This window comes from Odocoileus virginianus, chromosome 17, assembly GCF_023699985.2.
Source record: "Odocoileus virginianus isolate 20LAN1187 ecotype Illinois chromosome 17, Ovbor_1.2, whole genome shotgun sequence".
NCBI lineage: Eukaryota > Metazoa > Chordata > Mammalia > Artiodactyla > Cervidae > Odocoileus > Odocoileus virginianus.
In genome coordinates this window covers 50,705,016-50,732,590 of record NC_069690.1, presented here as the reverse complement: position 1 = coordinate 50,732,590, position 27,575 = coordinate 50,705,016, and the positions used below count along the sequence as shown (strand labels likewise).

Here is a 27,575-nt window from a genome sequence, read left to right as displayed (position 1 = left end):
GAAGCAGCAACAGCCAGCGACAAAACTCCAAGGTGAACTGAAGACCCCAAACAAGTGCATGAGAGACCGAAGACCACTGTGAACGAGCCTTAAAACTAACATAACATGACCAAAAGGAGAGAAAGGTCACTGAACTGGGGAAAAGAAAAAGGGTGTGTGTCTGTGTGTGTGTGTGTGTGTGGAGGGTGGCACGGGAAAGGGGAGCAGGCAGGGGGTGTGTGGAGGGTGTGTGTGTGTGTGTGTGTGTGTGTAGGGTGTGTGTGTGTGTCGGGGACAGCTGAGATGCGAGACCAACAGCCCGTGTGTGTGTGTGTGTCGGGGACAGCTGAGATGCGAGACCAACAGCCCGTGTGTGTGTGTCGGGGACAGCTGAGATGCGAGACCAACAGCCCGTGTGTGTGTGTGTGTGTGTGTGTGTGTAGGGTGGCACGGGAAAGGGGAGCAGGCAGGGGGTGTGTGGAGGGTGTGTGTGGGTGTGTGTGTGTGTGTGTGTGTGTGTGTGTGTGTGTGTGTGTGTGTAGGGTGGCACGGGAAAGGGGAGCAGGCAGGGGGTGTGTGGAGGGTGTGTGTAGGGTGTGTGTGTGTGTGTGTGTGTGGGTGTGTGTGTGTGTCGGGGACAGCTGAGATGCGAGACCAACAGCCCGTGTGTGTGTGTGTGTGTGTGTGTGTCGGGGACAGCTGAGATGCGAGACCAACAGCCCGTGTGTGTGTGTGTGTGTGTGTGTCGGGGACAGCTGAGATGCGAGACCAACAGCCCGTGTGTGTGTGTGTGTGTGTGTGTGTGTGTGTGTGTGTGTGTGTGTGTCGGGGACAGCTGAGATGCGAGACCAACAGCCCGTGTGTGTGTGTGTGTGTGTGTGTGTGTGTGTGTCGGGGACAGCTGAGATGTGAGACCAACAGCCCGTGTGTGTGTGTGTGTGTGTGTGTGTGTGTGTGTGTGTGTGTCGGGGACAGCTGAGATGTGAGACCAACAGCCCAACACCCAGAAAGGGACCTGTACCGACAAATATATAAACCAGAACACAAGAAGCACTCCCAGGAATTATAGGGAAAGGGGACCTCTAACACCAGCAAAACAATGCCAGCTTGTGTTCCCGAGGGGAGGGTCACTTCCCAGCCAGGGCGAGGTCACCGAAGACAGACGGCTTCACCAGAAGACAGGTCAGGTTCAACTCCATCAGTCTCACCCGCTGAAACAGAGGTTTCCCAGCCTCACGGCTACAGCTCAACTCAACCTTCCTGAAGGACATTCCAGTCGTGACTCCTCAGCCGTACTTTCAGAGTCCATTCTCAGTTCCATTCCAAACCCAGGCAGCACCTCCTGCCTGCTTCCTCTCAACTGAACCCACAAACCCAAGAATGATACAAAAAACATTCTTGACAGCAGCTGTTTCACAAAAGGGAACACTGGTCTACGCTCTCAAATTTGGGGAGAGCGAACCTCAAAAATCATCATCTCCTTACCCTTGAGTTTTCCCACAGGCTTTCAAGTTCTTTCCTAAAGACATTACACTTCCCACTGCCCCATCCATGGGACTGAAATGACAAGGTGGTTTTAAAAAAATGGGGAGAACCCCTATCAGGAGTCCTTGGAGAGATCTATTAGAGCATATGCCTCTACAAGCTGATGGGGCAGAGACGCCGCCACCTGACCCGCAGCAGGAGAGGCCCTTTCCGGGGAAGCGGTGGATCCGCTGCTGGACCGCTCAGGGGCCCAGGGTAGTAGACATCCACAGAGACAGCTTCGGGGGAGGGGAGCACGTACTTGGCACAGCCGCTCAGACAGGCCTTCTGCATGGCATCGATGGTGTACCGCAAAAACTCATGCGCGTCCTCCTGGTTCCCAAAGCGGAAGTGCCGGGCGATCTCTAAGAAGGGAAGGAAGAAGCGTCAGGCCAGCAGAGAAGAGCCCCTGCCTTCTCTCTGAACGGCCCATTCCCGCTGGTCTTGTGGCCATCTCTTAGCAGACCCAGGACTAAACCCCAGTGAGGAAAGGGAGCCCTGCTGGACGCCCTGCGTCCCAGGCACCTCCCTGATGGCCGTTATCTTCCCAGTGAGACTCTCTACACGTAACAGAAAGCACGAATGGATGCCCAGGGGTAAGGATATGAGCTCCGCTAATTAATTAAGCTGGCTTTCCAGGAGCCAATACAGACCATGGCAGATCACCACCACGTCGGCCCAATACAACATACACAGGCTTCAAAAACACCAATGGGCGGGCTTCCCTGGTGGTCCAGTGATTAAAAATCTGCCTGCCAACGCAGAGGACACAGGTTCAATCCCTGGTCCAGAAAGATCCCACATACCATGGGCAACCTAGCCCATGTGCTGCAACAACTGAACCCGAGCTCTAGAGCCTGCGGGCCCCAACTGCTGAGGCTCGTGGGCCCTAGAGCCCATGCTCAGCAACAAGAGAAGCCACTGCAAGGAGAAGCCCACACACCACAACTAGAGAAAACCTGCGAGCAGCAGCCAAGACTCAGTGCAGCCCGATAAATACGTAAATACACAACAGCAACAAAACTAAGGGCCCACCTCTGCCAAGCAAAACAGAAACCTGACTTTCAGGGCACATGGACCCTGGTTCCTCGGATGCTGAGAAAAGGCCTCACAGCACTTCCTCACCTACCTCCCCGCCCAAAACACACAGCCCCTGGCCTGGCTGACCCCGCAGGATCCTGGGGGAAGGGGCCGGGGCAGGGGTCATCACCGGCTCCATGGACTGCCCCGTGTCCATCCGGCTCCAGGGCCAGCTTTAGTCTGCACCTCTCTGTGCACAAGGCCTCTAGGCTTGCCCCCATCCCGCCCCCCCCAGCACCCCCCGGCAATGCCGCCCGCCCTGGGAGGAAGCCGCTCTTACTTCGCAGGTCCCGGATGAAGGACACGGGCTTGATGGCGTTGCCGCTGTTGGCAAAGGCCTGGATGATGTGGTTCTGCATGACGCACAGCATGCAGAAGCTGCCCTGGTGACCTGCGGGTGGGGACAGGCGGTCATGGTAGGGCCCCAGGAGCTCCCAGGAGAGCTGACAACAGAGCCTCCTGGCTGGCAGAGAGCAGAGCCCCTCAGCCCACCCACACCCTGCAAGGCTGGCCGCACCCAGGAACCCGTCTGTCCGTGAGACCCAGCCCAAGGAGTGTGAGCCGCCAAGCTTGGTTTAGAACGTGTCCTCTGACCTGCAAATCGCATCACGTGGTCAATGGCAGAGAACATTTCGGGCTTCCCGACAGACACCCCTTCACTCGCTCTTCAGCATGGGAACTTCTGCTGTCCCCAGGAGACATCAGGGCTCAGCCAGCTCTGGGGAGAGCCCAGGCGCCCACTGCCCCAGTCTACCTGTCCCGACTCTGCGGCCCCAGAGGACACCCACGTGGACGCGGGACCGGTTGGCTGCTGGCCAGATGGTGCCCCTCAGGCTGGGCGAGCCCCCTGCTGGAGATAAACTGTTTGTTCCGCCAGGCGTTAGGCTAGACAGTGTTACACGAATCTCTGTGTGCGCGTGTTCAGTCGTGTCTGACTCTTTGTGACCCCGTGGACTGCAGCCTGCCCATCTGTTTACGGGATTTCCCAGCAAGAATACTGGAGTGGGTTGCCATTTCTTCCTCCAGAGGATCTTCCTGGCCCAGGGACTGAACCTGCGTCTCTTCCGTCTCCTCCACTGGCAGGCAGATTCTAGCTACACTTCTAATTACGAACTATCTTAAATACAAAGAGAAGAGCAAAGACAACACCCCACTTTAGGCGATTTTTAAGTCAAGCACTGGTGTGACAGTTGAACTCCCATCTCAGCCTCTCACACCCCCGTTCCCCACGTCCTCTGTCCGTCCTTTGACCTCTGGCAGCAGGGACCCTCACCCTAACTGGGTCACCGCTGTTCCCAGGCATGGATTCACCCTGCTCCACACGTGGCACTCACCGGCATACTGCAGCTGCACGTTTAGGCCCACTTTCTATAAACTGTACCGAGCTGCCCTCTAGTCCTCCCTCCGGACCCCAGTTCACCCACACAGCCCCCTACTCACTCATGTCAAACCCCACTTCCTGCAGTCACAAACGCTGGGGTGAACGGTCCTGCACCCACCTCCTGCATGGGTGTGGCTTTCTCTAAGGCATACACCTACAAGATACACTTTTGGGTCCAAAGGGAAGCACATCTCTAGTTCTACAAGCTACTGTAATCTCAAATATAGTGCATGACCTTCCCAAACAGATCCAACCAGAGATCAAACCTGGGCCCTTAGCACTGAAAGCTCAGAATCCTAACCACTGGACTGCCAGGGAATTCCTCCAAACTTCCCATGTGCCTATGACTTCTGCTGCAGGAACATAATTTTCAACCAAAGAGAGCATCACTCCCTCCTCGTCTCCTGCGTCACTGCTCTGGCCGGGACCAGCACATCAAACATCAAACACAAGTGCACAGAGCGGCCCTCCTTGCTTCTCTCCTTACTTTAAAAATGTGCTTCTGCTATTTTCCTAACTGGAATGCTTTTTTGTAGTTTTTGCTAGATATCTTTTATAAACATTAGTAAAAATCTTTCTGTTGCTACTTTACTAAGAGGTTTTTAAATTTATTTTCAAGTGACCTTTCTCTCTCAATCTATTAATAAAGTGATAGCAACTGAGGCAGCAAGATTAGCAGTCATGTACATAGAACTTGGGGATCCCCTGGTGGCTCAGACATTCAAGAATCTGCCTGCAATGTGGAAGGCTGGGGTTTGATCCCTGGGTTGGGAAGATCCCCTGGAAAAGGAAATGGGCTATCCGCTCCAGTATTCTTGCCTGGAGAATCCCATGGATAGAGGAATGGGCAGGCTACAGGCCATGGGGTCACAAAGAGTCAGACACGGCTGAGAGACTAATACTTTCATGCAGAACTTACTGTGCACCAAGGATTATTCCAAGCATGTTATGTAACTCACTTAAGCTTTACAGTGACAGTGAAGGCGGTATTATTGTTACTTCACAGATGAGGGACAGGTCAGGTAATTTTCAAGGACACACAGCCACTGGGCGATAGAACCAGGATGGAACCCAGCAGGCCGGCCTCTGGGGTGTTCCCGCAGCTGCTGCGCTCCACACTTACACGTGGAGACGGCCTGACATCAGACCATCCCTGCGTTACTAGGGTGAACACAAGCTGCTCACGGTGCTTACAAGACTACTGAATTTGCTGGTATTTTACCTAGAATTTTTACATATATATTCACGAACGAGATGGAACTGTAATTTTTCTTTCTCGTATTGTGCTGGTTTAATTTTGTTACTGAAATCAAGAGAACCTTACTGAATGAGCTAGGAAGTTTCTCTTTCTTTTACTCTGGAAGAGGTTGTGAAGCACTGAAATGATCTCTTAAAAGTTTCAATAAAACTCACTCGTCAACTGTCTCAGCCTGGTGTTTTCTTCATGGGGAAAAAACTTAACCACTGATTTAATTTTGTTAATGGTTGAAAGGCTAGTCAGACTTTCTGTTCTATCCTGTTTGGCGAAGTTATCTTTTCTTTCAGCTTTAGTTTACCGATATTCAATTTCTACTTTGGAGAACATTTCATAATGCACATAAAACGGTGCTACTATAATAAACGTGATTATCGAATGTACGTATTTTGGAGGTTATTTTCCAAAAGCCCTTTTTTCTGTTTAGGTGATTATTTTCAGATCAGTTTAGAGACCATTACTCTACCTGGATTCTCCTTCACTGTGCATCCTGCAGCCGGCACACCTCAAATTTAGGATTTATCAGTGACTACGCAGCATGAACCTGACTCCTAAATCTGACCCAGGCTACAAATGGCAGCACCATGAGCACGCGGGTTTGTCCAAATAAGAGAAAGTCTGGTCCTGAGCACCCACAGCGGCCCCGCGGCAAAGGCACGCTCAGAGCCATGCGTGTGCAACAGCAGGCCCCAGCCCCGCTCTCACTCACAGCCCCGCGTGTGCTCCTTGGAGAGCAGGTAGTTGGCCAAGGGTGGCGTGTAGGTCAAGCACTGCACGGTGGAGTTCAGGAAGCAGGTATTGCCAAGGTTGTGCAGGCCCGCGCCCACGCGGTACACGCGCCCCCAGCGCAGCGACAGCCGCTCCACCGGGAAGAGCACCTTCTGGGGCGCGGGGACCCCGTCGCTGCAGCTCTCGTAGGCATGCTCGCTGCCTGGAGTGGGGGACGAGAGAGAGGAGGGCCTGACGGCTGAGCCCCAGCACACCCCGCAGGCGCACGCTCAGGAGGAGGCGTCTGGGGGTACCTGGGTCCCCACTCTGGAGCCCAGGAGGAAGCCTGTGGCCCCACGGCTCTCCCCAACGGCCTTGGCCTGGAGCCCCAGAGCCCCTCTGTGGATGAGTTTTCGAGGACAGCTGGAGTTAGCAGGCCCTGGCGCTGACCCACCCACGTCGCCAAGCCCTGTTCCTGAACCTCTCGAGACAGAGCTCGCCCTCTGGCCAACCCTGTTCTGTTACTTTTGCGGCTAAAACCTACTGGTCCCATGCCTGACACTCACAACTGACCACACTGTGTTTCTGTTCCTACCACCAGTCAGCATTCTATCCCTCTGCCTGTCAGCACACGGCTGGGCCCTCTCGGCACCATCCTCTGCATCTGTACCCTGTCTCCGGGCCGGCGGTTCATCTCCGCTCCGGTGGCACCCAGCTCCCTCCGTCCTGGGGTTCAGCAGCACGTATTTGCTCTTCAGTGACTCCAGTTGGTAGGAGAAACTCTTGCTGGCCGGCTCGAACTCCAGCTTCTGCAGAAGGACCTTCTTGGCAGAGGCGGCCAGAAGCTTCCCCAGTTCCCCATCGTCAGCCGAGTCCCTGCGGCCAGGCTTGAGGGCTTCCTTCAGCTTGTCCACGATGGGCATGGTGCATCACTGGGGGACGAGGAAGAACACAGAGCAGTGGGTAAGCGGGCCCTGGGAGCAAAGCATCCCTTCTCTGACAACCCCCCTCCATGAGCCTTAGGGATGGGTCCCTTCTCTGATAACCCCCTCCTGAGCTTTAGGGATGGGTTCCTTCTCTGACAACGCCCCCCCATGAGCCTTAGGGATGGGTCCCTTCTCTGATAACCCCCTCCTGAGCTTTAGGGATGGGTCCCTTCTCTGACAACCCCTCCTGCGCCTCAGGGATGGGTCCCTTCTGACAACGCCCCCCCATGAGCCTTAGGGATGGGTCCCTTCTCTGATAACCCCCTCCTGCCCTTAGGGATGGGTCCCTTCTCTGAAAATCCCCTCCTGGGCCTTAGGGATGGGTCCCTTCTCTGACAACGCCCCCCCATGAGCCTTAGGGATGGGTCCCTTCTCTGATAACCCCCTCCTGCGCCTTAGGGATGGGTCCCTTCTCTGACAACCCCTCTTGGGCCTTAGGGATCGGTCCCTTCTCTGAAAATCCCCTCCAGGGCCCATGAAAGCAGCTCTGGCTTGGCCACCAACCCTACAGTGCAAGCGGAAGACACGAGACTGCTCAGACAGAGCATCCACACCTTTCCTCTCAAAAAAGACAGAGTGCCTCCACGAACAGCACTAAATGGCAGACACGGTCCCGAGGAGGTCAGACTACCCCCTTGATGTCATCTCTTCAAGAAGTAGCACTGAGTAGAGACTTCCCCAGTGGGCCAGTGGTGAAGAATGTGCTTGTCAATGCAGGGGACGCGGGTTTGATCCCTGGTCCAGGAAGATCTCACATTCCTCGGGGCAACTAAGCCCCTGTGCCACAACTACTGAGCCTGTGTGATGCAACTATTAGCTTGGTGCAAAAGTAACTGCAGTTTTGCATTGCTGCACTTTGCTGTTTGATACTGGAAATACAGTCTTACATAAATGTGATTATGCTATACATCATTTTAATGCATATTTCTTGCTTTCTGGGTTTTTTGCTAATGAATTAAATTATTTGCTGTTTCAGTTCAGTTGCTCAGTCGTGTCTGACTCTGCAACCCCATGCAGCACACCAGGCCTCCCTGTCCATTACCAACTCCTGGAGTTTACCCAAACTCATGTCCGTTGAGTCGGTGATGCCATCCAACCATCTCATCCTCTGTCGTCCCCTTTTCCTCCTGCCCTCAATCTTATTTTATATTTATTTTAGATTACGGAAATGTTAGACAAAAAGCAAAATCAAGCAGTTTTTTATTCACATTCAAAATGGGTTGTAAAGCAGTGGAGACAATTCGCAACATCAACAATGCATTTGGCTCAGGAACTGCTAACGAACGTACAGTGCAGTGGTGGTTAAAGAAGTTTTGCAAAGAAGACAGAGCCATGATGATAAGGAGCGCAGTGGCTGACCATCGGAAGGTGACAATGACCAGTTAAGAGCCATCAACAAATCTGAACCTCTCACAACTACAGAAGAAGCTGCCTAAGAGCTCAATGTTTCAGCATTTGGAGCAAACTGGAAAGGTGAAAAAGCTCAGCCTCGTGGGCTGACTGGAAATCAAAAAAATTGTTATTTTGAAGTGTCATCTTCTCTTATTCTACACAACAATGAACCATTTCTTGATTGGATTGCGAAGTGTGATGGAAAGGGATTTTCTATGACAGCCAGCAACCATCAGCTCAGTGGCTGGACCAAGAAAAAGCTCCAAAGCACTTCCCAAATTAAAACTTGCACCAAAAAAAGGTCATGGTCACCTGTGGTCTGCTGCCAGGTCTGATCCACTACAGCTTTCTGAATCCCAGGGAAACCATTACATCTGAGAAGTATGCTCAGAAAATCGATGAGATGCACCAAAAACAGCAACACCTGCAGCCGTCACTGGTCAACAGAAAGGGCCTAATTCTTCCCCATGACAATGACCAACCACATGTCACACAACCAACGCTTCAAAAGTTGAACGAATTGGGCTACAAAGTTTTACCTCATCCACCACATTCACCTGACCCCTCGCCAACTGACTACCCTTCTTCAAGCATCATGACAACTTTTTACAGGGAAGACCTTTTCACAACCAGCAGGAGGCAGAAAATGCTTTCCAAGAGTTCACTGAATCCTGAAGCAAGGATTTTTTATGCTACAGGAATAAACAAACTTATTTCTCATCAGCAAAAATGTGTTGATTGTAAGGGTTCCTATTTTGATTAATATAGATGTGGTTAAGACTAGTTATAATGATTTAAAATTCACGGTCCGAAACTGCAATTACTTCTGCACCAACCTAATATCAAGTCCACGCACTGCAACGACTGAAGGCCGTAATCCTAGAGCCTGTGCTCCGCAACAAGAAGCCTGTGCACGGCAACTAGAGCGCCGTCCCCACTTCTGCAATTAGAGAAAGACAGCATGCAGCAACGCAAAGTAAAATACATACATAAAATTTAAACAAAAAGAAAGAAATACCATCAAGTGACTGTGGACATCACGCTTGGTGTCATTTCCCTCAAAGGGCGACCACGTGGGCCTAACGTCTGCTCAAAACCAGGGAAATGCTAATTCTTGCAAGACACTCTGGTCACACACACAGATCCACATAATAAAGGAATTCCCAAGGTGAGTGAGATAAGGACACCCCTGTGTTCAGACCCACAGTCTTCAAAACCGAGAAGGCCATGAGCCTTAAGGGGTCGCCAGACACAAGAAAGGAGGCTGGTCCAAACTGGGATGTGCTGGAGTGTAAAACACGTGGACTTCCAAGACTGGAGTCTGCACATGGAAAATGTCTCAGTCATTTTAAGGCTGGTTATATGCCAAAGTGCACTTCTTATTTGATCCATTTATTTACGGTTGCTCTGCGTCTTCGCCGTCGCCCACGGACTTTCTCCAGTTGTGGCGCACGGGCTCCGCGCTGCAGTGGAGCACCGGCTCAGTAGCTGTGGCACGCGGGCTTAGTTGCTCTTACAGCACTGGGGATCTTCCCAGACCAGAGACCGAACCCACGCCCCCTACACTAGTGGGCTGATTCTTAACCACCAGACCACCAGACAAGCCCTGAAATGATCATATTTGATGTATACTGGGTTAAATAAAATTCATAAAATTCAATAAAATTCATCTACCCGCTTCTTTTTATTTTCTAATGTGGCCAATGCAAAACCCAATGATACCTGTGGCTTGCGTTATCGGATAGTGCTTGTGCAGACTATCTTTTTAAAAGTGAGAGAGGAGACAAATGATAGTAACAGGACCAGAAAAGTATACACAAGACCCTGAAGCTTGAGACGGTGTAGCAGGCAGGGGCGCGGCGGCAGCTCGGACTCTGGAATGCCTGCGTTATTCCATCCTGGAATAGCTATAAACTCCAGGGAAAAAAAATCACTGTGACTGCCAGAGCCTATTCTTTATAAAACAGGAATAAGAACAGCATTAAAGGTGCCTGTGGGGTTAATGGGGAGACACACACTGGATATGAGCTGAGTACTAGCTGAGGAACCACAGTGTAACAAACCAGAAACCCCTGTCACCCCTGACCGCTACACGTGGATCTACCACTTTCCCGTCTCATCCACTACCTCTCAACCATCTGGCCAAAGCTCAAGGACTATTTGACTCACAATTAGATAAGAGGTTCCTTACACGACATACTTTCATCAGAAAAAAAGATGACTCCCTTGGGTATGTGATCTCCGGTTGGACCCAGGAGACCCAACTGATCAGGCGGACCCAAAACTCTGCTGCAGTGAAAAGACTCCCTCCGGCACCTCTGATGAAACCACCCAGATTTAAGTTATGGGGCACCTAATTCTGTATATGGATCAAATTTCTTTTTCTATAAAAATTTCTATAAAGAACACAAATGTAAAAACATTATTAAAAAAAAAAGCAAGCACAAGTTCTTTGACGTGAAAAAAAATAAAAGAAGCTTTCCTAAGGAGAATTATCTAAGAGAGCTCACCAAACTGAACAATGGCTGCTGGACCAAGAGCGGGCTTACCTGGGGTGTCTGAACTCGGGCGTGCTGTTCCTGCAGCGTGGGGTCAGGTGCTTGGCCGGGCTGGGCAGGCAGAGTGCTGGGCCCTCAAAATCACGTGCTTCCCAGCTTTGGGCCCGTTAAATCATCAGAGCTACAAGCATGTTGTCCGGAAGAGGCATCAGATCTGTGGGATGAAAGCACACCACATAAAGCCACCTCTCTTCCCGATGTCTCACCAGCCCTCCTCCCTGGACGTGAAATAGGAAGGCCAACCATCTTCCGCTAATAGTCAGCATTAAGGCAGAAGCAATATGGATAGTGCGAAACACAGGAAGAGTGGAGGACAGCTAAGGTAACTAGCTGCAAACGATTTTGATGGATATAATACGAAAACCCTGCCCTCTGCTGAGACCTTAACCTTCGCGCCAGCAACAAGCCCAATGAACAAATATCTTCCCCATACTCACTAGTCAACTCCAATCTCCACTGCATTTGCAAAGAGTGAGAGATAATAGATAATCATCTCCAACTTTCAGTTTTCATGAGCCAGTAAGATTTCAAAAAAAAAAGAAAAAAAAGAAAACCGAACATGCAATGACAGCTGCCAAATTTTCACTCTAGCTAAGTCTGCGGGTTTTTTTCTCCTGAATTACCAACCACAATCACTATGATTACAGAAAATTAAAGCACTTAAAAACTTTTTTACTGTGAAAACATTAGTATACAATGTAGAAAGAACAGCACAGGGAACCGCCATGCTCCCCTTATTCAGCTTCAATAATTACTGGGTGGGATCAGGCAATTCCTCTCCTGTCCCCATGTTACTTCACAGCAAGTTTTAGATACTACACCAAGTCTGATGTCCATAAATAAAAGCATATTAACTCAAAAAAAAAAAAAAAAGACACAATGAACATGATCTCAGAATGAAGACAATGTGTAAAGATTTTTCTCATGAAAACTCCCTACAATGTCCCTCTTCTTGTCAACACCTCATATCGCTGAGGACTCTGTCATGGGCAGAGACATGGGTTTGGGAAACTCTTGAAGCTAGAGGATAAGCAGAACTTGGGAGATTTAACCCAATTTCATTTGAGATAAATAACTTAGAGAACACCTACACTACATAGCCCACTCCTCAATATGGAGTCAAGAAATTTTTAACAAATCGAATTTTTCCAGTTTTGACAGAAAGATGAAAACTCTACATCGCCAGTCCCACCCGAAACATTAAGCAACAACCTACAAATGATTTCTCTGAGGTGCAGCCACCTAGAGAAAAGATGCCCTTGTAATACACCATCAAAAGCCCTCTGATGTACACACCAGGTAACACACTCTTCAAAACTCTGCAGGTTGCTCTTTCCCACTGTCCAGGAACAGCTCATACTGAGGCTCATACTTATCCATGCACACTTCTACTCAAACAAAGCGCTCTCGATTGCCATTCAAGCACATTTTCCCCCCTCCTCCCTGTAAATGCATTTTTCCAGCATAAACTGCGCTCAAGACTCACAGGGTCAACCACGTGCTGGCGGGGAGGCGTCCCCGGGGCTGGGGCCTCCCTGAGGCACTTTTACAGGGGCCTCTGCAGCAAAGCCAGCGCTGGGCCCCAGCCAGGAAAGAGCAAACGGAGTGTCCGTCTCCCCGGAGACCTGATTCTCCACCTCCCTTACAGGCGGTGGACTGAGGCAGGACCAGGATGTTTTTCCTCTCTCTAGCATCTTTATTTTAGGAGGCTGCTCTAACTCCGGGAACCCCAGGGGAGACCCAATACTACCCGACCAAAGAAATGGCTATTTTAAAAACTCACATCTTGAACCCACCCCTTCACTATAACCACGAGGAACGTTATCCTCTCCAGGAGTGAGCCTTCCTCCATCTCTTACAAATAAGATAAAGGAACAAAACATCAGCCCTGCTGACAAACCGAATGCCCTCGCCCTGATTCTAACTTAAGCCACTCCAGAGAAAATCTGAACTCTGCATAAATGATGCTGTGCCTAACGACCGTGTCCAACACCGTCACAGGCTGCTGCCTCCTGACCTGCCTGGGCTCCTGACCGGGCCAGCTCTCCCTTGCACCGTGGGTCGCTCTGAAAGCGCAGGAAAGAGCAGAGAGCAGACCTGGGGCAGCCCGGACGGAGGGCACATTTCCTGGGCCTCCCCGTGGACTGCCGAGCCCTCGGGGACGGCGCAGCCCTGGGGCCTCCCCGGAACCCCTCGTGGACGGGCATTTAAGGGGCCTCTCCGTGGGCCCCAGAGCCCCTGGCGAACGCACGGCCCCAGGGCCTCCCCGTGGACCCCGGAGCCCCTCGCGGACGGCGCAGCTCCGAGGACCGTTCGTGAACCTCCAAGCCCTGCGCAGACAAACACCCATGTCTCCCCTCGAGTGTCCACGGGTGCGCCCCGCGTCGGGCGGCAAACTCCCGGGGGAAGTCCCTTAGCCAGGCTGCGCGCCGCCCCAACCTGGTCCCAACTTACCCAGCCCTCAGCTGGCCCGGCTACAGGGCAGCGTCGCTGGCGTCTACTCGGCACGGGCCCCGCACACGCACCATCCGGGTCTCCGGCGCCTCACACACGTGTCACGGCGACTCTTAAAGCAGACGCGGCGTGCGGCCCCGCGCGGCGGAACCCCGAGAGGCCCCCGGTGGCTTTAAGAGGCGGTGCTCTCTTCCGCCATAGTCCCTGGGTCCGCCCACAGTCGCTGGACGCTCCAGAAACGTCACCTCCCCCATGTCGCGGCCCCGCCAGCCTACGCGATGACGTAAGCACGCAGAGTCGGAGGCGCCCCACCCTCTTGGCCCGCGCCTGGCGACTTCCCGCAGAGCACGTGAACTGCCTGCTTCCGGGTCCGGCACACTGGGCGTGCTTTGGGCTGCTTTTGGGGGTCGGTCATTTTCGCCTATCGTCCCGGTGGTGGCGTTGGGCGGGCGCTTGGTTGCACCCTCCAGGGCATTTAGTGACCGAGACACCGATCGGGCCAAAAGAGGGTAGCAGGCCCAGTAAAGCCCGGAGAGCGGACCGAGAGCTCTTGGGATGAAGGGGTCGGGAGTGATGGCATTTGACCTCCGCAGTGTCCCGGGCCCTGATCAATTTCCTCAACCCCACTCCCTTGCTTCATTTCAGAACCCTCATCCCGTGACAACTGCGTTAAGGTTGTGGTTGAATGTTTGCAAACACGTTTCTGTTTTTCGTATTTTAAAAAATCTTTTTCACCTGAATCCTCTTGGTTGCCACCCATCCTGGTCTCCAGGGCGGGTAGAGAGAGTGTGATCCTAGGCCTGACCTCCAAATACTTCATGGAAGCAAAGGAATATTGTTACTCCACAGTAAACTACTTTTTCCAAAAGGCAGCACTGGAGTACGCAACTCAATCTACTGTGTCTTTGGGTAACAAATGTGAAAGGCAGGATGGACGATACTGGGTGAAGCAACTAGAAGCCTTGAGCTAGCTGTCATGCTCCTTCCCACCCAGTCCTTCAGGCAGAGGTGGGTGGGGGCTGGCGATGGAAAGAGAGATTGGGTGTGATTGGGATAAAATTCACCTGTAGTTATCATTTGAGGGGTGATGCTATTTTGAAAAAGCAAACAAGCATAAGCTGGTGAGAGCCTGCTGTTGAGCTCTGCCCTATCTGTGAGAATCCTCAACTTCAGAGATTCAGGCTGGAATTTGTCACTGAGTCCATTCTGTGCCCTAAAACAATGATTCAGACAAATATTGTTTTCACTAATCCAAGCCTGATACAGTGTATAATGAGTGATGAAAAACTGGAGGCAGGTGGTCAGAGGGGCTAGTAACTAGCCAGAGAATGAGGAGACCTCAGTTTTATCCCAGCTCTGTGCTAATTAGCGCCTTTGGAGACTTAACTAACACAGGCCTCCATATGATCATCTATGAAATAAAGATAATCTCCAGCATATCTTTGATTCTAATAACAATACCAGTGACATTTGCTCCTGTTAACTGAGTTCATATTATGTGCCAGATACCGAACTGGCCACTTACCCACACTATCTGATTTAATCCTCATGGCAACCCTACAAAAAGATAACCATGCCCGTTATACAGATGAAAATACTGAGCCTGCAGCATCCCAGCAAGCAAGTGGTGGTTTAAACCCAGGTTTCTCAGGCTCCAAGTTCACACCTTTAGCTCGGGCCCTCAGAGGTAATCCCCAAATTTTTCTGAGATGACAAACCTGTTGCCAGAAAAGCCCACATGCTGCTTTAGTATGTGATGTGAGACCTGGAAGTTGGGAGGAACCTTTGGCCACACACATTTCCACCCTACTCCCCTTTCAAATACCCTCCTAGAAGCCTTCTGAGTGAAATCTACAGGTGTGTTCACATGGCAATATGAAAGTCTTTCCTAAAATGCTCAATCTCAAAGGTCATCAGAGAAATGCAAATTAAAACCACAGTGACCTCATTCCACACTCTCTGGAACTGCTGGAAACTAAAAGACTACATGCTGGAGGGAATGTGGAGTGGATAGATTGTAAAACTTCAGGGATTGGAAAATGATGCAACCATTTGGGAAAATAATTTGAATGTTTCTTTTATGTAACATACTTACTCTATGAGCACATCCATTGCTGTAACCAGGCAACTGAACTACTGCCTGTAGGCTGGTAAATTCCAGACGTGCAGACTCTCGCCCTTATCCAGTTCCTTCTGGATACCTCCGCTGGAGGGCCGATGACCATCTTGAAACTCATCATGCCCAGAAACGAAGCTTCCCACGCTCCGCTAAGCTTCCTCGCCTTTTGCCCTGTTGCCCACTTGGCCTGGTGTGCTGGAGTTCAGACCAAATCCTCTCCCTTTTCAGCTGTTTTCCCAGTCTGACCACATGGGGGCACTGCTGAGACTGGCAGTGGCTTTATAGCAGTGGCTTTGGCTCCATCCAGGGAGGCATACTGCGGTTGCAGCCTTCCACCTGTCCTCTCCCTGGGCTGTGATAGGGTAGCCTCCTGTCTCTTCCCCTCCACCCTGGAGGTGCTAACAGCTTCCTGCTGTTCCCTTGGCTTCTCAGAGAGTTTCTTCCATCAGTATGTAACCAGTCCCTGCCTTAATCCCTGCTGTTTTAAAGGCTGTGCAGAGTGGTTTGGGGGTTCCTGGTTGGACTTGGACTGATGCAGACTGTAACCCGAACATCCACCTGCCTGGCTAGCATCCTGGGTTCCCCTCTCTCCCTCACCCCCATGTAAATTCTTAATGAATTTTGCTAATTTTACTTTCCAAAGATTTCCTCAAGCCATTCCCTCCACTCCATCCAATTGCCCAAGGAAAACCGCTCTCTGCTTTCCCCTACTTTACTGGATTATAGCGGAGTCCATTGCTCAAACTGCCAAACAGAATGATATACTTAAAAGGCCTCCCCAACCCATTTCACGCCTGTCTGAAATCCTTTCCTTTTCACTCCCTGCCACCCCCTACCCTTGCTGATAGGAAAATCAAGCTCACTAGCATAGTCTCTAATAGCCTGGGGATGGGGGTGGGGGCTGGCTCCTGCAGGCCTTTCCCCTCCTCCCCAGCCACTCCCTGCCTTGGATCTTTCAGCAGGTGTTCAGTCACTAAGTCATATCTGACTCTCTGTGACCCCACAGGCTGCAGCACACCAGGCTTCCCTGTCCTTCACTGTCTCCTGGAGTTTGCCCAAACTCATGTCCATTGAGTCAGTGATGCCATCCAACCATCTCATCCTCTGTCGCTCCCTTCTCCTCCTGCCGTCATTCTTTCTCAGCATCAGGGTCCTTTCCAATGAGTCAGTTTGTAACATCAGGTGGCCAAAGTATCAGAGCTACAGCATCAGTCCTTCCAAAGAATATTCAGGGTTGATTTCCTTCAGTAGAGCTAGTCCTGCCTTCCGATCCCCCCGCCCCCCACCACACCAGGCCCCAATCAGGCCATCTCTATTCCAGGCTCAGGCTGGTCTTTGGCATAAAATTCTCTTGCCTGCCTGTCTTTCAACCACCTCCTTTGGCACCACCTTCTCCGAGAAGTGTTTCTGGATTCCCCCTATCCCTGTCACTCGGTTGTTGCTGCGTTTGGCTGGCAGAACATTCCACTTATACATTCAGCTAGAAATTTTCTGAATTTCTCTTTCCTTCCCCACCATGACCTATTTCATCTGTGTGTCCCTGGGCCTGGTGAACAAAGGTACAGTGGATAAATGCAAAATCCAACTAAATGGCAAATAAAATGCTAGAGATGAGATAACTGAATAATCTCTAAATCCTGAAGGAGGAAACCAGAGAAACACTGAAGATGAAAGAATGAAGTATTCTCAATTAAAAAAAAAAAAAAAGCTGTAACTGAAATGAATCTAATTAGAACTTACCTTTTTTTTAAAAAAAGGGCATTCTTTGTGGCTTAGTGGGGATCACAGAGTCGGACACGACTGAGCAGCTAACTGAACTGAACTGTGGCTCGGCTGATAAAGAATCTGCCTGCAGTACAGGAGACCTGTGTTCGATCCCTGGGTTGGGTCGATCCCCTGGAGAAGGGAAAGGCTACCCACTCCAGTGTTCTGGCCTGGAGAATTCCACAGACTATATATAGTCCATGGGGTTGCAAAGAGTCGGACACAACTGATCGACATTCACTTTCACTTTTAAAAAAGAGGTGGGTTAACAAATTAACAGTATCATTGCCCAGCAGTCACCTGGGGGTTTCTCACCTTGGAGGTTGGGGTAAAAGGGACTAGACGCTCCCCTCCCCCTCCAACCCCCCATTTCACAACCTGTAGATGACCAAAGATTTATGTTAATTTACGCAAATATCTACATCGCATTTCTAATTGTAAATTAATCATTGTTCTTCTTTTACATCAGTCATTGTAAAGTTTTGGTTCCAATGAGCTGCTCCTACTGGGCCTACACAACCCTTACAATTTCCAGTTTCTAGAGACTGCCTAATTAGATCTAAACCCGGTCTGGTTGAACTCACCAAGGAAAAGCCATGTGGCAGGGCTCCCAGAGTTTTGCTTTAGGCCTTCTTTCCCCTGCATGCAGATGTCCTGCAATGGAACTGGGCCGGTGTTTGGTGGTTTGGCCAAAAAGTAGCTGATGGGCCTTAAATCCCTGTGCTGGCCGTGGACACACGCTTGCCTCCTCCTTCTCTTCCCAGGCAAAGCTTCCTCTCTAAGAAAACTCATCCTGGAACTTCCCTGGTGGTCCCATGGCTAAGACTCCAAGCTCTCAATGCAGGGGGAGCCCAGGTTCGATCCCTGGTTGAGGAACTTGATTCCACATGCCACAACAAAGATCCTGTGTGCCATAACGAAGACCCAATGCAGCCAATTAAATAAATAAATAAAAAGGAAAATTCACCCAGAGTAAATGCCACAGGTGTGTATTTTCCCTGTGTTTGGGAGTAGCTTCCCTCAGCTGCCAATACTGCAATCCTGCTTGAATCTTTAAGGAAGCTGTGCGATCCCCAGTCCCCATGGCTTTCATCACGACTCCTCCTCCTCTCTGCAGACCCACCTCCCTTTCCCAAACTCTCCCACAAGGCCTCATCCGCCTGAGTGTTGCTCCTGCTGCTGGGTCTGGTCTGGTCCGCTCCTTTCCCCTTGGGCGGCTTTGTAGCACAGTGGTCCTTTGCATGGCTCTGTTCCTTTCCTCAAAGCATTGCGTGTATCTCTTTGGCCTCAGGACTAGATTGCATTAACTTTTCAAGAGTGTTGAAGACCCTGCCTTTTCAGTCCTGACACCACCTTGCTGGCAGGCCCTTACCTCCAGCACTGCCCAGGGAACATATAGCAGGCCCACCCAGACTTCTCTGTGCCATCTGGGCTTACTTGGGAAGCAGGTGGGTAGAGACAGAGGGGCCATGGGCAGAAGCTGCATGTTGAATAGTGTTGAATGGCTGAATGGTGACTCAATCCATCCAGTGCCTGCGAGAGGAGGTGGGAGGGGTCACCCCCAAGCCAAAGAGTCTGAGAATCTATGCTGCCTCCTTCCCTCCTCCTTCTGGCTGAAAACAGAGGACTCCAAGGCTCTGGAAGGTGGTGGGGGACAACCAAGGGGAGGAGTCCAGGTTCCGAATCAGCCATGGAGGAAGTCCACCAAACGTCTCCATTGGTCTTGGCAAGAAATCAACTCCTTTGTGTTAGTCCCTGGGTTGCTGGGGTCATTTGCTCTGGCATCCAGAGCTGCCTGAGCTGGTACACCTTTGCTCCCAGACCACAGGGCAAGGCTTTTCAGTCCCAGGGTTGTGGAGTGCTACATCTGAGGATGAGCCCTAGCACCTGGGAATACAGCATTGCGGGGGGGGGGGGGGGGGACGGACAGTGATATTCCTTGTGTGGTTGGAAGATGTCCCCTAAAGGCAGGGTGACACTGCATCACAGTTTCCCAGCTTCCCAGGACAGGCAGCTGGACACCGACTGGCCCCACTCATCGTTCACGACACCCCCTTTTCTCTGTCAAAAGTGTCCTGGTTTGGAAGACACAGAATATAGAGGTGAATTTCCCACATCATTGAACTTTATCCTTTAGATTTGGAAATTACAGCTCGCAACAAGGCATCTTGACGTGATCAAGTGTCCTCACTGAGACTAGGATTTTGCTGTCATCGTTGCTTCAAAATTCATAAATAAAGGAGAGAAATTTGCCTTTGTTCTGAAAACAAACACGTTAAAAACAAACCACTCACTACAAGGCCCTTCCTAGAAATGGAAGGCACAGCCAAGAATAAATAAATAAAATTATTTAAAAAAATATTATTCAAGCTCTGCTCTCCTGGCTTGATTTTAAGTTAGATCAGATAAATATGTCCAGCAATAACTTAGGGGGGAAAAGAGAGTGCCCCTCAAATATCTGAAGGGTTTCACCAGCCCGGGTGGCTCCCCCACCCCCTTGCCACCCTCCACCCCCAACCCTTATCCTAAACCGGGTCCTGCAGAGGCTTCTGTGTTTCCACTCTGAACCCACATGTCTGTTGTGGGCTCCGACCCGAGCGCCAGGCTGTCCTCAGTTGCCCCCAATGCTTTTCTTTCACAGAATGAATAAAGCTGAGGTGGGGGAACAGTGGTGTCTGGTAGGATCCCTAACAATCTGCTCACCCCATATGTGGGTCTTCAGATGGACTGAAAAGTACTTGCAAAGATCAAGAAAAGGAAAGATTGTTGAAACTGGATCATGGGTGCATGGAGTTTATGATGTCATTCTCTGCATTTCTGTATGTATTTGAAAATTTCCATAAGAAGTGCTTTTTAAAAAGTCACGTTTGACCTAAATACATAAAATAAATAAAATGGTTGTGTCTAGACCCCAAATGTGGCCTGCAGGTCAGAACAGGCACCGATGCCAAGGAGGGAGGGGGCAAGGAGGGGAGCTGTAAACATGGGACTTGAGGGAGCAGCTGCAACGTGTGGATCTTATTTGGATCCTGATTCAAAGCAACAAACTGTAAAAAAGCATTTATGAGACCATCAGCGGTGTCTGAACACCGACTAGTCCATGACATTCATCAATTATAATTATGTTCTCAAGGTGTGATTTAAGTATTTTGGAAAGGTTTTTAAAATAGTTTTTTTTTCTTTTGTTTTGAGAGATACGTACTGAAAACGGACAGAACTGACGTCTAGAAACTTCCTGATAACCTTGGGTAGGGTGGTTGGGCAAGTAGGTGCAGGGAAAGAAAACAGTGGGTTGATGGTGGGAGATGCAAAATGGATGCAGGTCTGTTTTCGTGTGTGTGTGTGTGTGTGAGTGTGAGATATGCTCCATAACAGAAAGGGAGATGTATGTACCAAATGAAGGGACCCTGTCCTGCCTCTTGGCCAATTTAAGAAACCACATTCACTGTCGCCTGCCCTAATTCTCGGCCACATCCCATGGAGACCTCCAAGCCCCCAGGCCTGTTTCTTAGGAGATAAACCAACTTATAGGCTTCCCTGGTGGCTCAGTGGTAAAGAATCTGCCTGCCAATGCAGGAGATATGGGTTCCATCCCTGGGTCAGGAAGATGCCCATGGAGAAGGGAATGGCTACCCACTCTTGTATTCTTGCCTGGAGAATCCCATGGACAGAGAAGCCTGGTGGGTTATAGTCTGTGGGGTCCCCAAAGATTCGGACACGACTTAGTGACTAACCAACACCAGACCAACTCCCACCCTCCCCTGTTCCAAAGTTAGAAAGGGGCAGCTCGGAATGTCGGAAATGACCACATGAAGACAGCCAGCGTTCTCACTGATAATACTGTTTATTGTCCACGGACCGAGCGGTCACTTGAGAAAGACACAAAGCATCGGAGACATGCGCTGTCTGCTTGTCGACTTTCAACAACTCTCACGTGTTCCCAGCAAAGGAAGGTCTCAAGACTTCATATTCCAGCAAAATCACATTGCCCCAAAATTGAGAAAACAAACAAACGAAAAAAAAATCCAAACAAAAACAAACAAGATCAACAAAGCTTTAAATTACGGCGGCAGGTCCGATATTTCTTAATACTTATCAAGCAAAGATTTGGAAATAACTACAATGTAAACTTTATTTTAAATACTTTGAGTCGCTTGCAGAAGACAAGAATAGAGGGAGGAAAGAGCAGTGCTTAGAACATAACATATAAATTAATGCCAAATGGAGAGCCTTCTTAAACTATATATATATGGCAATTATTGACTGTGAGAGTATTTGAGTGGATTCTTGGCCACCATTGTGTTCTTCATCTTGACTCAGCATGGCTACAAGACCAATGTGCGTGGATTGAATATAAAGGCCATTTTTTAGAACCAACCTACACAAAGATTCTTTGCTTTGTAATAACTGGAACAAGAGAACAAAAAATAGGAGACAGAAAAGCAATGATACTCAAAGAACGGAAGAAAAGGTCTGAAGGAATCACCATCATAGGCTAGCTATCATGCCATTTCCACTCTGGATCCAAAGCTCCCACGATGCAGAAACCTTTGGGGAAAAAAAGGTGCGAGTCTAACCCCTATCGAGGGTAATAGAAAACACAGCACAGGAATGATTACAACTGATGTCAGAAACAAACCAAAACATTAAAAAAAAAAATCAGCAGAAACAGGAGTAAATGTTACATATGATAACACCGTACAGGAAGCAGACGGGGGTAGGGTGTTATATTGACTGGAGGGTCTGGTGTTCTTATATATACTGAAATCACACGGACTGGTCCATTATGACATCTTACAAACTTTCTATCACTGCACAACATGAAGATGCCCTTGGAGCGGGCTGAATTCCTGGAGAGTCCCCTAGTCTGCCCTAGAAAGGGGGTCATCAAAATCTGTGCTGACCAGGCCCCCGGGTGAGCATGGGGGGGTGCATGTCACAGCGGGGGAGGGTCAGGAGTCTCAGAGGTGCTTTGGGGTCACCACAGAATAGAGCAGGCTTAGAAGATGACTTTGGGAAAACTCTGCAGAACGACTACTCCCAGGCCAACAGACTCCAGTTTCATTGTGTGTTTGCATAGCGTGCATGATAAACTTAGGACAGTTGACCTTTACAGCACAAGTGGGGAGAAAAAGGAGATTATCTTTACTGTTACTGAGAAATTTCTGACTCCATTAACCCCCAATTTACTGGCATCAGGAAACTATCTTTAGGGAACAGCTAGGCTCCTTAGCTCCCTATGAAGTTTCTTAACTTGGAGATCTTTGTAACACAAGAAATATAAGCAGAGGAGGGTGGGTACACGGGTAAATTTGGGTTCACATATTCCCTAAGAATTCATCTTTAGCAGAATGAGATGTCTCTTAAAGCCGGCCACAGTATTCTGGAGGCCCAGAAAAGCCACGAGCGCTTTACTAACACCACCTCCCCGCCAAAATTCATCCTTCCCAAGGGAGGTCTTCATTCTGTGCTTTGCTGACTTCACTCTGGGGAACCCCTGCACCCCCGGGGCACACTGACGGTCAGTCTTCCAGGGAGTCACACTGTTAAAACTCTGGCACCTGCTTGGGGGGCTCTGAGGTGTGTTGGGGGACAGGGCAGGACCCAGCTTTTGATGTCTTCAAGATGTGCCAGACAGCAGGGGTAGTTCATGCCACTGGCCACACAGAGCCCCTCGCAAAGCCAATTCATGCCCCTCCACCTGGGTGCCCAAGGCCAGACAGAGGAGGGTGTGAGAGGGGACTTAGCAGCTCAGGAATGAACTCTAGGGGCAGCCAGGCCTCCCTGCCAAACATCTACGCCAGGGCAGGATGTCACAGGCTCCCTCAAGGGCTGGGGCGGGTCCTGCGGGCCGGGGATGGGACCCAAAAAACTTGGCTGGAGCTGAAGCCTGCCGCCCTCACATCTCTACAAGGCCAGGGAGGGAAGCTCCTGCTGGAATCCTGCAGATTAATATGATTAACTGGGGATCCTTCCAGAGCAAGCCAGTGGTCCAGGGCTGCTCCCGGAAGTCACAGACGCTGGGAGTCCATGGTGGGCGTGGGGGAGACAGGGGGTGCACAGGGGCCACCACCCTAGGGCCAGAGGTGTGGAAACTACTGGAACTGAGGGACATGCCCCTCTCAGGATGAAAGGGACCTGGTAGGCCTGCTACACAGTCCGGCAATGACCCTCGAAAGTTCCCGCAAAATGTACATTTCCAGGCTCTGCCCTGACCAGGCTTGGGGACCCCAAGTGCTGTCTGCTCAGCGTTTGTGACAGTGCCAGGGCTGGGCCCGGGAGGGACACCTGTGCGTCCGGCCCTTGCCCGCACCCAGGGACGGGAGACCAAGATGCACAGTGCCCAGGTTGGCGGATGGGGTGTGGGACCCATCTCTGCCTCCAGACCCACACCTGTATGTTTAAAATGAAGATGGGGGCGGAGAGGAGAATCACACTAACTTAAAGCCACTTGGATGACTGTTTTTATTCATGCTGTTTCCAGGAAGGGATGTCGGAGCTGGACCAGTCTGAACTCTTGGACGCTGTCAATTGGCCCCAGGGGTGCTGGTGGCCTGCTTACGGGTCCTCGATGTCCAGAAACTCCTGCTTGGGGGGTGCTGCTCCGCGGTACCAGGCGCAGGAGCCGTCGCTTCTCTTGATGCAGGCGAAGAATTTGGCCTGGTGTCCGTTGATATTCTTCTCCGTGACCCAGTCCATCCAGAGGCACTCATCCGGAGAGGAGATGTAGCATGGGATCATGGGGCATCGTGTGATCTAGGAAGGGGGACATGAGGTGGATTCAGCTGGGGACCAAGGCCACTCATGGGGCGTCTCCAGAACCTGGCCTTCACCTGGTGAAGGTGTTCAAGGTCAGTGTGCAGAATGAATGACCAGGTATGTGCAGCAGGGAAGGAGGGAGGGAGCTGGGATTGCAGTCGAACCTGCTCCATCAGTAGGCTTTCCTGAGCCCCAGACTCTCCAAATGGCAGCAGGCAGCCTGTCCAAGATAGGACAGAAACCTTTCTGTACCCCCTAGCTACTGTAAGCACGCCTTCTACTTTGTGCCATCTGGTCTACCTTCTCTGAGCACAACAAACCGGCTTCAGCTTAGCCCCACCTTCCAGAGAGTTTAACAACAACAACAATAAAGGGCCTTGAGAGACTTCCCTCATGGGCCAGTGGTTAAGACTCTGCACTTCCACGGCAGAGGGCATGGGTTCAATCCCTGGTCAGGGAACTAAGATCTCACATGCCTCATTGCACGGCCAAAAATAAGGAAGGGGGCATCTCATAATATATAAATAAAACAAAAAGCAATAGAGTTTTGACTATCAGACAGGTTCAACTCAAGTAAAAAGAACAGCGTCTTGCTCCCAAGCACACGGACGCTTCGAGGAGATCAGCAAGGATGAATAGCGTCTTGGCAAAAGAACCTGAGTCCACCAGAGGGTGCAAACCTTCAGGCCATGCAAAGAAAAAGGAGGAACTTTTTTTTTTCTTAACTTCACCTTGGGCACAGAGGAGTTTGCTAGACTTACAAGTAGTTGTGGGTCAGAATTCACACTGTGAACGAGCTAAGGGCTGGGCTAGCGAGCATCTACCAGGATGGGCAGGAAGGCCACAGAAGCAGTGTGAACTGGCACAGGCCAATCTCCGGGCCACAGACTCACAATCTTGGGCCCAGACTCACATCCTATGCTGGGGCTGGGGGAGGGGCGGTGGGGACCGGGGGATATTAGGAGACAACAGAATGGGACCCTGGGGGCCACGCAGATCTCACCTTCTATGGCTGCGTCTAAGCGTTTGCGCTGCTGTAACTGTGTTTGGCACCACCTCTGGGGTGCTTTCAAGAAGAAAGGCAGGGGCTTCAGGGGTTCTCAACACACAGACCCCATATTTACATGGACCCATGTGTGGAAATGGCGGTACACTGGCAAAACCATAACACCTGGGATGTTCTTTCCCAAGGCACACCAAGTCTCTGCACTTGTACATTTGTAGAAAGACATTCCTGAGGCCCATGTTCTGCCCACAAAACTCCTCCTGCTAGAAGGCTCCCTTCCTAGAAGCTGCAGCCCACGTGGTCAGATTCCCCTTAGCTCCCAAAAGTCCCAGGCTGGACACCCTCACTTGTGGGCAGACCACACCTCCTCAGAGCCCTGTCCTAAGTCAGGACCCTGTGGATTGAGAGGCCCTAGGAAAGTCAGGGATCAACCCCCGGCAGTCCACCTGGAGGAGGTGGTGGCAGCTTACCTTGCACTCACAGCCCATCTGGTACCTGTGGTTCAGGCTCTTCTTCTGGGTGGTGCTCAGGGTGTCCCAGGGCACGATGAAGTCACAGAGGGTGATATGCATATTGCCATTCCCCTCGGCCTTCCCTGAGGAGACAGGGGTCACCAAGCTCAGAATGAAATTACGGGTTCTCTTCTTTTTCCTGCATCTGGATGAGACTCAGGCATAGGGAGGGTTAGTTCTGACAGTACCCTGGGCCGTAGGCTATTTTGTGTCCCCTCCAAAGCTCCGAGATTGAAGCCCTGACCCCTAGCACCTCAGGATGTGTGACTCTATTGAGAGCGAAGGTCTTTAAAGAATTGATTAAAATGAGGTCATTAGGGTGCGTCCGAATCCAGTAGATGCCCTGGTAAGAGGAAGAGATTAGGACACAGACAGACACAGAGGGATGACCACGGAGAAACTGGCCATCTACAATCCATGGAGAGTGGCCTCCAAAGAAACCAACTCTGTCAACATCTTAATCTTGAACTTCCAGCCTCCAAAATTGTGAGAAAATACATTTCTACTGCTTAAGGCCTCCAGTCTGTGGTTTTTGTTATAGCAGCCTGAGCAGACTCATACACCATGGAATATTTATTCGGAGTATAAGAATGCAAGCTCACTGTAGAAAACTTAAGAAAGTAACTTTTAAAAACATCTCTTTTCATTACCTAGAGCTAACATTCTGATGCATTTCCTTTCAATATTCTTTTATGCACATGAATTCAAGTGAAAAATGTCACTGTTGTATGTAGATTATGTTGTTTCTTGTGTTTTTTTCCACCAAATATTTATTCACAAGCATTTCCTCCATATGATGTTGAACCTGTAATTCTGGGTTGTTCCATTATGAACAGTGCGAAGAACTGTAAGAGCAGAATTTTATAAAATCAGCAATCTGCCCTAAATTCCCTGTATTGGGCATGATGAGATGCTTGATAAGACACCTTTCGCTCCTTAGACTCCTAACTCAGGCCCCTTCCTCCTTTTGTGAAGAGTTCTCACTGGTGACAGCCCAGGCATTAGCAGAGCAGAAGAAAAAGACAGACCAGTGTATTCTGGTGAATGACAGGACCTAATGAGGGCTGGGGAGGTCGTCTAAAATCTTGTCCTTCCTGTTACAATGGCACCTTGTCAAGACACACAGATGCCCAGTGATGACACCAGAGCCTGGCAGAGAGTGACACGCGACTCCCTGAGAGGCAGACAGGAGCCCCGGGCTGCACCCTGGGCATCTTGGCTTGACAAAGCTGCAGCGCTTCCAACTTAATGATCTCAGGCACAGCCCTGGCCACCAACAATCGCTAATAGAAACACAACTCAGCCAAGTGCTGATGCAGAGAGCTTATCCACTGCATCCCGTCAGGAGGAAGTGAAACAGAAACCTGTCATCAGGGGAAAGACATCAGCTTGCCTGAGGCTGCACGTGGCACCAATGGCATCCTTTGTGCTGGGCAGGTGGCAGGCAGCACTCCCCAGGTGTGAATTCTCCTGCTCTTCTTTCTGTCTTAACCACACCTCTAACCTTCAAGCCTTCTATTTTTTCTTGGACTTGTCTGACATTCCAGGTAAAGAAAAGGATCAAGAAGCAGGAGGACTCCTTGATTGCATTCATTCTGATCCTAATAGCTAAAAAAAAGATGTGTCTGGGTGACCTTAAGCTTCAAAAACAGCTGTAATTTTTTCTAGGCCTGATGCTGAAGCTGATGCTCCAATACTTTGGCCACCTGATGCAAACAGCTGACTCACTGGAAAAGACCCTGATGTTGGGAAAAATTGAAGGCAGAAGGAGAGGAAGGCGACAGAGGATGAGATGGTTGCATGGCATCACCAATTCAATGGACACGAACTTGGGCACACTCCAGGAGATGGTGAGGGACAGGGAGGCCTGGCGTCCATGGGGTTGCAAAGAGTTGAACGCAACTTGACAACTGAACACACACACACAGCCATTTTCTAAAGAGTACAGAATAGACAGGGAGCTAAATGGACAATGGCAAGTAACTGTTTCCTATATCTTGGTTTCTTCTGGCGTTGACCTTGCCCGGCCTGGTCATTCATTAGAGGCAGGCAGAGTACTCATTCCAGTCCCTCCCTCCAAACTTACATAGCAACTTCC

The 27,575-nt window shown here is 50.3% G+C and overlaps 2 protein-coding genes across 6 annotated transcripts in view; both read right to left on the bottom strand.

Moving 5' to 3' along the window:
• USP36 (ubiquitin specific peptidase 36) overlaps positions 1-13,480 on the bottom strand; it is a 32,955-nt gene extending 19,475 nt beyond the window's left edge. The window contains exons 1-6 of one of the 4 annotated variants that reach the window (XM_020896586.2): positions 13,318-13,480; positions 10,855-11,017; positions 6,598-6,859; positions 5,929-6,150; positions 2,864-2,974; positions 1,766-1,868 (exon numbers count right to left, since the gene is read on the bottom strand). In XM_020896586.2, the coding sequence (XP_020752245.2) occupies positions 1,766-1,868; positions 2,864-2,974; positions 5,929-6,150; positions 6,598-6,850 (689 nt within the window). In that variant the 5' untranslated portion in view covers positions 6,851-6,859; positions 10,855-11,017; positions 13,318-13,480. The other 3 variants (XM_020896587.2, XM_070479846.1, XM_020896588.2) reach the window with 3 other exon arrangements.
• A 10,166-nt stretch (positions 13,481-23,646) lies between these two features.
• TIMP2 (TIMP metallopeptidase inhibitor 2) overlaps positions 23,647-27,575 on the bottom strand; it is a 50,346-nt gene continuing 46,417 nt past the window's right edge. For both annotated transcript variants that reach the window (XM_020896591.2, XM_020896592.2), the window contains exons 4-5: positions 25,436-25,560; positions 23,647-23,956 (exon numbers count right to left, since the gene is read on the bottom strand). In XM_020896591.2, coding sequence (XP_020752250.1) covers positions 23,759-23,956; positions 25,436-25,560 — 323 coding nt within the window. In that variant the 3' untranslated portion in view covers positions 23,647-23,758. The remainder of the gene's footprint in view (positions 23,957-25,435; positions 25,561-27,575) is intronic.